The sequence below is a fragment of the Ranitomeya variabilis genome, chromosome 1 (genome assembly GCF_051348905.1).
Source record: "Ranitomeya variabilis isolate aRanVar5 chromosome 1, aRanVar5.hap1, whole genome shotgun sequence".
Lineage (NCBI taxonomy): Eukaryota > Metazoa > Chordata > Amphibia > Anura > Dendrobatidae > Ranitomeya > Ranitomeya variabilis.
This window is the reverse complement of record NC_135232.1, coordinates 664,146,781-664,156,609: the sequence shown is the minus strand read 5'-3', so window position 1 is coordinate 664,156,609 and position 9,829 is coordinate 664,146,781. Positions and strand designations below refer to the sequence as shown.

The 9,829-nt window shown below is 45.8% G+C and overlaps 1 protein-coding gene across 1 annotated transcript; it reads right to left on the bottom strand.

The window, feature by feature from the left end:
• Positions 1–2,002: 2,002 nt before the first annotated feature.
• On the bottom strand, positions 2,003–4,161 carry LOC143798324 (uncharacterized). Its single transcript, XM_077281110.1, has 3 exons — positions 4,076–4,161; positions 3,759–3,915; positions 2,003–3,638 (listed from the first exon to the last, which is right to left on the bottom strand). The coding sequence occupies exons 2-3, from the start codon at positions 3,884–3,886 to the stop codon at positions 2,003–2,005; spliced, it is 1,764 nt and encodes a 587-aa protein (XP_077137225.1). The 5' UTR covers positions 3,887–3,915; positions 4,076–4,161.
• Between the last annotated feature and the right edge of the window lie 5,668 nt (positions 4,162–9,829).

Genomic DNA, 9,829 nt, shown 5'->3' with positions numbered 1-9,829 from the left:
GGCTCGTGTTGAAGGATCCATAAGGCGACAGGACACACGGCTCCGTAGAGCGATTCCACCTGAGGAACGTCTGTTAGTGACATTACGGTACGTTCCAAAACTAAACCAATGACCGTCAACTTTGTTGTTATGACATGTTTTCTATGTTTTTTTTTTTTATTATTTTTTTTTAAAAAAACACCATTAGAGCCGATTTTAATTTTTTTTGTTTTTGTTTCTTTTTCTTCTAGATTTCTTGCCACAGGAGAGAGTTTATCTTCCCTGCACTTCCAATACCGCCTTGGAATCTCAACCCTCTCCGGAATTGTTGTGGACACCTGTCGTGCGTTATGGAATGCACTCCGTGAGGAGTTTATACCCGTACCCACCGTGGACATGTGGCGGGAAATTTCAACTACATTTTTGAACGTGTGTGATTTCCCAAACTGTTTAGGGGCGGTGGATGGAAAGCACATCCGCATTGTCAAACCTGCCAGAACCGGATCTGAGTTTTATAATTATAAAAAAAAATTTTCGGTAGTGCTTATGGCAATAGCGGATGCGGAGTGTCGCTTCATCGCCGTGGATATTGGAGCTTTTGGCCGTGGCAATGATTCCCAAACCTTCAAGAGCTCGGATATGGGCCGTCGGTTGTATGGCAACAATTTTAATTTTCCCCCTCCACAGCCTCTCCCCAACACTCAAGGCCCACCGCTGCCATTTGTTATGGTTGGGGATGAGGCCTTCCAGATGTGTGAAAATCTCCTGAAGCCCTATTCTAGTAGGGACTTGGACCACACTAGAAGAATATTCAACTACAGACTGACCAGGGCCCGAAGAACCGTAGAGTGCAGCTTTGGCATTCTTGTTGCTAAATGGCGCATTCTTGCAACAGCCATCAATCTAAAAGTGGAAACAGTGGACGAGGTGGTCAAAGCCTGTGTGGTGCTACACAATTATATAATGGCTAAGGAGCGACCCCACATTGAACTTGATGAACCTGTTGCACACCCATTGCCTGATTTTCAGCATCACCCGATGCGGTCAACTGCAGCCGTTGGTCTTATGCGGGACCAATTTGCGGCCTATTTTGTGTCCGATATTGGACGTGTGTCATGGCAGGACAATGTTGTGTAAATGTCCTGTTGTATGTTTATGTTTACCAATTATTAAACACTGATACAAATTTTTCTAATTAATAAACTTTTTTGTGTTCACCATGTCTACTATCTTTTTCCTCTCTAAACAAAGGTTGACCAAAGATGGGCAGTAGATATGTATATCATATTTTGTAATCCAAAACCAGGAGTGGGTGATAGTTGTTGAGGTAATAAATTTTAATTTTTCATCGTAATTTACCTCTGTTGCACTCCCTATTTTGGTTTTCAAAGAATGATATAAACCACGGGCCCCATACTTATAATAATGGTACAAAATGTTTATTTATTAATTCTAATATTGTTGACGTCATTGCGTCAAGACTGTCACGGTCTCTATATCCATCAAGTCAAGTGTAAGCAATAATAAATTCATGATAAACATATACATGATCATGAATTCACAATTTCTGACACCTGGCCTGGTGAGCATAGATATGTAGAGTGTGAGAACAATTGTCCCATCTGTTTGACAACCATTGTCACATAATGTGCTATATAGAATATGGTGAATATACAAGGCAGTAATCAACTTAATCGGTCAGGTATATATTTTGACATCTGACCGGTTAAGTTGAGTTCTGAACTTGATTTCCACCATTTTCTCTTTGTACAGTGACACTACACTAGGTACAAAAATAAGAGTATGGAAATAAATACTATTTTTTTGGCCAACTCATATCTGTATACTAAAGAAACACATATAGATGTTGTCTGGTATTTTATACTACTGGAGATATGTGTAGGCCAAAAGAATAAGTGTGTGACGAAGTTTATTGTTGTGTATTGAGAGCGGTGAAAGACACAATAAACCAAACAATTGTTTCAAATAAACTTTTTTTTTATTGAGGAAAAAAAAAACAAATTTATTTTTTGGTACCGCGCCAGGTTGAACCACGCCGGCTTGGGGTTGAGTGACGTAACTGGGGGGTATTCAGAACTGAAGCCTGGCTCACCGTGGAGGAGGCAGAGGTGGCAGGAGAATGGGCAACAAAACTTGAAGGGTCTGGAAGTTCGGGGATGGGGCTTAAAACATGAGGGGCTTGAGACACACTGGAAGGTTGAGACACATCGGTAGGTGATGGGGGAGGAATAATCAAAGTTTTTTGTTTTTTATGCGTTTTGCCAGTTTTACGTTGGGTTTTCCGGGTTGGGGGAAGTCTTCTTGGGCTATGTTGTAAAGTGTGGGCGGGAGACACGTCAGGACCCGTCTCCACACAGTCAGTCTCCATTGTGGAGCGCTCGGCAATGTCTGAGTCCAATGGGGGGAAAGATAAACTCCCGCCTGGGTCCTGGTGCCTCGTTGGGGGGGGGGAAACAAAAACCCTTCCAGGATCCTGGTGCCTCGTTGGGGGGGGGGAAACAAATCCCATACCATTGTCCTGCTGCATTGCTGGTGGGGGGGAACAGAAAGCCATGGATGGATCCTGCTGCATCAGGGTGGGTCCTGCCTGGAAAGGTATGGCTTGGTCGTGCTGCATCATGGGGGGCCCGGTGCGATACGCCATGGATGGGTCCTGCTGCATCGGGGGGTGTCCTGCCCGGAAAGCAACTCCTCGGTCCTGCTGCATCGGGGTTGGTCCGGTCAGATATGACAGGCCTCGGTCCTGCTGCATCGGGGTTGGTCCGGTCAGATATGACAGGCCTCGGTCCTGCTGCATCGGGGTGGGTCCGGTCCGAAATGCCAGGCCTGGGTCCTGCTGCATCTGGGGTGGGCCGGTCCGATATTGCATGGATGGGTCCTGCTGCATCGGGAGGGTGCCGGGCCGATAAGCCACGCCAGGGTCCTGCGTCATGGTGGTGTCAGCGGAGGAGGTCCAAGCCGGAGCAGCGGTCGTCACGGTGGTGGCGGTGGGATGTCCAACAGCACTCGTCATCGTGTTGGCGCTGTAGTGGAGTACACCTGTAGAGGGAATAGAGGTGGCCGTGCAGTGGTATGCAGCAGAGGTAGGAATAGTGTTTACTTGTGACAGTGACGGCACAGTTGGATATGCCGCCACATTACGACTCTGACTCTGCTGCATAGCCTGCACAAAAGCAACATTGCAGGCCTGCATCACACTCAGCTGGAGATCAGGGCTAAGGTGTTCCGACATGCCCTCTAGGATTTGATTGAAAAAATGATGAGCTGGCTTCTTGAGGTCGGCTTTCAATTGATCAACGCTTTTGGCGACATCCTGGATGCGGCAATTTAAGAGATTATGGGTCACATCCATTCTGTCACCTAAAGCCTTGATAGCTTCATGTAAAACCGAGCTCAAGTGTAAAAACTCGGGCATGAGGGACCTATCCGAAGCCCTCTGTCGCTGCCGGGATGAGCCCGCAAAAATGGGTGCAGCGAAAGAGGACTGCGAAAGGGGAAGACCTGATGGGCCAGCCCCCTGGTCTCCAGTGAGTGTGGAAGACCCACCTGGTGCTGCGCTGCTGGATGGCTGGGACGGGTCCGTGGCTGCCGGCTGAAGGACCGCTCCAGAACCTGTGGCAACAGTCGTGCAGTGTGTGCTGTGAAAAAAGAAAACAGAAAATTAATACCAAACTATAACAAGACGGTACATCCTGTGGAATTAAAAGTGACAGATTATGTCAATGCAACACAACCGGAGGCATGTGAGAAATACTTACGTTCTCATGAGAAGGACCGGTCTCAGGAAGGCCAACACACGGTGGTATTTGTAGAGCCGGTGCCTTGCTCCGGAACCACTAGCTGCACTCTTCTCTGCACGTAGGTCCTTGTTGAAGCGGTCCTTCATGGAACGCCAACGTGTCCTTACTTTCTCCACTGTGAAATAACAATAAAATATAATGGTCAGAATAAGGACTTTTGGCCGTGCTCTCGTGACTGTGTGTGATGACAGAAACTACGAAAAGTTTCTTTCATCACACACAGTCAAGATAGCATGGCCAAGGTCTGTTGCTTCACACTACCGTGCAATACTTACCAAATGCATTACGGACCCGTGGCGGGGAATTCTCCCAGCCATCCCACAACGCTTGGGCCACCTCACTCCACAAACGACGGAGAACACTATTGACGGTGTGCTGTTGATCCCGGCTGTCCCACAACGGGACTCGCTCCTGGACCAGACTGATCAGCAGGTCATTATCAATCCGGTCGTCGTCCCGTTGTGAAACCTAAAATTAAAACAAAATCATTTAAGTTTGCTCAACCACATTTGGAAAAAATAAGACACGAAGATGAGAAAGGGCAGGAATATGAAAGACAACTTTCAGAAAAGGATGATATAAGAAATATGTATAGAAAAACAAGGGTACAGAAAGGAAGTTAAAAGAATATTACAATAAGGACAGTCTGCCTGGTATACATACCCGCTGCCATCTTCCACCTGGACCTTGACTCCGCTGCTCAGTACCTCTCTGTCCCTCAGTTGAAGTGCTCTATAAAATTAAAAAAAAAAAATTGCCTCATGTGTCGATGTGACAGTCAATACTTACCAAGCTGACGGACAAAAAACATACCTCGCTCACGTGATCCACTTCTGATTGACGTGGCTGGAACTCCTCATCAGACGAGGAAACCGGAGAAGACATTCTGATGCGTGTTGAAAGAAAAAAAATAGAAGAAATTAGGACATGTAGATCCAAAAAATTGAAAATGAATGCATTGGCTAGGATATACTCACATTGCTCTGTGTCTTGTCCAACAATGCGTCCGGGCAGGGTGCTGTCTTCTTTGGAGTCTGATGAGAAGTGACCAGAAACTTCCCCCCACCTTCCTTTTATAACCCTGCTGCTATGGGGGAGTCTTATCAGTGTCTAGACATCTTTATCTACACTTAATTCAATGGTGCCAAAAAAACGCATGCGTCAAAAAAACGCATGCAAACGCATGTCAAAAAAAACGCATGCGTCCCCATTGACTCCAATGCATTTTTTTGTCCAAAAAAAACGCATGTAAACGCATGCGTTTTTTTGGAAAAAAAAAACGCCCCTCAAAATACTACAAGTTGCATTTTATTAAATGAACGCATGCAGTTAAAAAACGCATGCGTTCACAAACGCGTACACCAAAAAACGCATGCGTTTTCAATGTTAAATATAGGGGAAAAAAACGCATGCGTTTTTTTGGTAAAAAACGCTGCAGACAAAAACGCAAGTGTGAAACCACCCTAACACAAAACTATATTGAGAACTGCTCAGTTCAAGTACTAATCCAAAGAAATTAATGAGATGATGCGTCGCATTTACCAACAAGTGCTATAAATAAGATACCAAAAATCTCAAAAACTTGAGCCAATCTGGCAAAACTGATGACATATTCAGAATCAGCACCCCAAAAATACCCTAAATTTGATGAAATATCTTTGGCACCAAAAATGCTGTTGACCAGTGTCATCATTGTATGGTCCTGATGTTTGCCATGGCAGTTCATGACCAAATAGCGGCCTTAGAGTCTGACGGTTGTAGTAATCTGTTCAGAAGTTAGAGGCATTTAGGTGGTAAAATTACACATTTTCATTTCTGTCATACCACTGCATTAATTCCTGAAAATCACCTGAAGGGTTAATAAACTACCTGACATCAGTTTTCAATATGTCTAGGGGTGCTGTTTTTAAAATGATATCACGTTTGGGGGTTTTCCAATATATGGGACCCCTGAAGTCACTTCAAACATTGATAAGTCCCTAAAAAAATAAATTTTGTAAATTTCCTTGAAAAACTGAAAAATTGCTGCTACATTTTTAAACCACCTAAAATGCTAACAAAATAAAATAACATTTTACAAATGGTGCTGATGTAAAGCAGACGTGGGAAATGTTATTTATTAATGCTTTGCTGTGGTATGACCATCTGGATTAAAGGGATAATCATTCAAATTTAGAAAATTGCTAATTTTTTAACATTTTTCTCAAATTTTTAATATTTTTTATAAATAAGCACAAAACATATTGACCTAAATTTACCATTATCATTAAGTATAATGTGTCACGAAAAAACAATCTCAAAATCACTGGGATATGTTGAAGCATTGCAGAGTTATTACCACATAAAGTGACACTCGTCAGAATTCAAAAATTTGGCTCTGTCACTAAGGGGTTAAAGGGAACCTGACAGCTGATACATGCTTCCTGTGAACTGGGCAGCATTTATCAGACACTGGCTTGTATGATCTCAGCCAGGTATGTCTGACTCTGAAACAATGCGGTGTTTCAGTCAAACACATTTTAAAAGCTGCTGGGGACTGAGCTGCGCCGAAGACTAGTGATGAGCGAGTATTCTCGTTACTCAAGTTTCTCCAAGCATGCTCGTTTGTTAGGAAATCCCCACATGTATTCAAGCTGTCTAGCAGCCGCAAATCATGCAGCTGCGTCGACATAAACTAAATCTCTGAGCACGCCAAAATACTTGGAGACTACCCGAGCGTGCTCGCTCATCACTACGATGACTAGTCAGCCTGGAGGCCCTCGACTTCTAGCTGCCACCTATAGACGCATTCAGTGGGAGACCAATACAGGGCAGCAGGCGGGGAGAAGCCGCCGTGGATCGAGCCACACAAGAACCTAGTTGGCTAGGCAAGTCCACAGCAGCTTCTCCCCGCCTGCTGCCCTGGATTGACTGGTCTCTGCGTCTATGTGGGTTATTCAGTACTCGGACAACCCCAATCGATCATGTTTGTCCACATTGTGCAAGTGTGTCACATCATTGTAACCCTAGCCCTGCGCCTAATCAGCGCTGACTTTATGCTCCCCACCTTTGCATGAATTGGACATCAAGAAAAAGTCAGCTGTGCACAGCTGCTCACTTCCTCTTGATATCTCATACTTCCAAAGGTGATTAGAGTAAAGCCATTGCTGATTAGACGCAGGGCTCGCTTGATGCCAGTGCAGACACTGCTTCAATGGCACTGGAGGCGAGTACAAGTGTTTTTTTTTTTTTTTTTTACTGGGAGTAAACATGCCGATTGAGAAGAGGTTGGTTGAGTAGTGAAAACCACTTTAAACTCTTTCTCTGAAACGCCACAGTGTTTCAGAGTGATTCATATGTCCAATATCATACAGTCACTGTCTGGTACATACTGCGTGGTTTTAGCCAGGTGCTTCTAACTTTATGGCCATGTTCACACTTTGCGTTTTTTACCGCGGAACCACGGTGATTTTGATGCTGCGGGTCTGCAGCAGTTTCCATAGCGTTTCCATTTACATGTAAACCCTATGGAAACCGCAAACCGCTGTGCACATGCTGCGGGAAAAACCGCGCAGAAACGCAGCGGTTTAAAACCCGCAGCATGTCACTTCTTTGTGCAGAATAATGCATTGAACCGCTTACTTCCCACATGGGGCTGTGCCCACGTTGCGGGAAGTAAGCGGTTAATGTGCGGGTGGTACCCGGGGTGGAGGAGAGGAGACTCTCCTCCAGGCCCTGGGAACCATATTTGGGGTAAAAAAAAGAATAAAAATAAAAAATCATGTTATACTCACCTCTCAGCGCTGCACGCGGCCGGCCGGTCAGAGTTGCTGTGCGAACAGGACCTGCGGTGACGTTGCGGTCACATGACCGTGATGACGCCCGGGTCACATGACCGTGACGTCACGAAGGTCCTTCTCGGCACAGCATCTTTGGAACCGGAGCGCCGCGTGCAGCGCCGAGGAGATCCGGACATCGGAGGGTGAGTATAACCAATTTTTATTATTTTTAACATTACTATTGATGCTGCATATTGCTGCATATGCAGCATCAATAGTATAGGAGTAATCCCGCAGCGGAAACTGGAAGACAAACCGCGATAAATCTGCAGGGATAACCGCAGCGGTTTTGCCCTGCAGATTTATCAATTCCGCTGCGGGAGAACCCGCAGAGGGACGCCGCAAAGTGTGAACGAGGCCTATATCTGGTCAGTATTATTCCTGCTAGTCACAGTAGAAATGAATACACAAATTCTATTATTAATATGCTCAATAATCACTTTAGAATCTTGTATGCAGAGGAATTGGCAACTACTTGCAATAAAATCAGAACATGACCATTCAAGAACAGTATAAGAAAGTACTGAGGCTGAACTTCGTGTCTTGGTCTGAGTCTGGAGGGCGCTGGAAGGAAAAGCATGAAGGCTTGACTAGCGAGAAGTAACCTATGCCTACCAGTGTATAACCATACTTTACTGAAAAGCTGTCGCAGGAAGACCTGTGAGAATGATGAACAGTATATAAAAAAAAAAAAACAGCTCGGCTGCTAAACAGTGCTGATATTTAATCAAAGTAAAGAAATGGAAAGAAGTAACAAGGGGAGGAATAGAGAATTGTAAAGGCTTTCAATCATTAGAAGGGTTACGCATTAGTCTGGCTCACTATGGGATTTTAATCTGAATTAGAACTGCAATTTTTGCAGCTCTCGTAAAGGTGTTCTCACAAGAAACTATTCTAAAAACTCCCTGTAGTCCTAAAGTAACCTAGCCATGCCTTCATAATAATAATCTTTATTTATATAGCGCCAACATATTCCGCAGCGCTTTACAGTTTAACAGTTTCAAACACAACAGTCATAGGTAACAATGTTAACAATACAGTAATAAAGCAAAATAAGACGACCCTGCTCGTGAGAGCTTACAATCTACAATGAGGTGGGGAGATACAGGGCCGTATTTGCCACTAGGCACTCGAGGGCACGTGCCTAGGGCGGCGACATTGCGGGGGGCGGCACCTGAGCAAGGGGGTTTTTTTTTGTTTTTTTTTTTTGTTTTTTTTAAGTCCCAGGTCACAAGCGACCGACCGCCCCGCCTCCGAGTCCCACCCGCCCTCCTTGAAGACAATACTCACAACTCACACCGGGTAGGAGGGGGGCGCGGAGAGCAGCTGCACCATCCAGGAAGTGTCTTCTCGCACCACAGCTCGGAGCAGTCGCGGGGTCTCCCCCTAAGGAGGAAGCATGGGGCTAGAGAAGGAGAAAGCCGACGCTCGCATCTTCATGGACAAGGACGAGTTCAACCGCTCCTCTGCCCCGATGCTGACGGAGAAATCGTATGACACTCAGCCGGACCGGGACCCGCACGACCTGAACGGGCACCTGAAGGTGAGTGCTGCGCAGATATAGCAGAGCCGAGCGGGTTACTGGCAAACTCGCCGCACGCCATCCAAGTCCTGCTCTGCCACCCCTGTGTATGCCAGGGCACGGTATATACCTGGTCCTACGGGGAAATATATGAGCCATATGCATGGCTCATATTCCACCCCCCCCTGTATGCATGGCTGATGGGCCATCAGCCATGCATACAGGAGGGGTGGAATATGAGCCATGCATACAGGGGGGGTGGAATATGAGCCATGCATACAGGGGGAGGGGTGGAGAGATGAGCCATGCATACAGGGGGGGGTGTATATGAGCCATGCATACAGGAGGGGGGTGAATATGAGCCATGCATACAGGGGGGTGTATAGGAGCCATGCATACGGGGGGGGGTGTATATGAGCCATGCATACAGGGGGGGGGGTGTCATTATACAGTATCATGGAGAACTGTGTGGCCATTATACAGTATTGAGCATCATGTGTGGCTGTTACACAGTATGGAGCATCATGTGTGGCCAATGGCCATTATACAGTATGGAGCACTGTGGCCATATTTTTTCGTTTATAATTATTGTATATAAAACAGTGTGATCAGCAGTGCTAAATGGCTGTGGTTGGGACGTGGATATGGGTGTGACTAGTTGTGAAATGGGTGTGGTCAGAGGCGTGGCC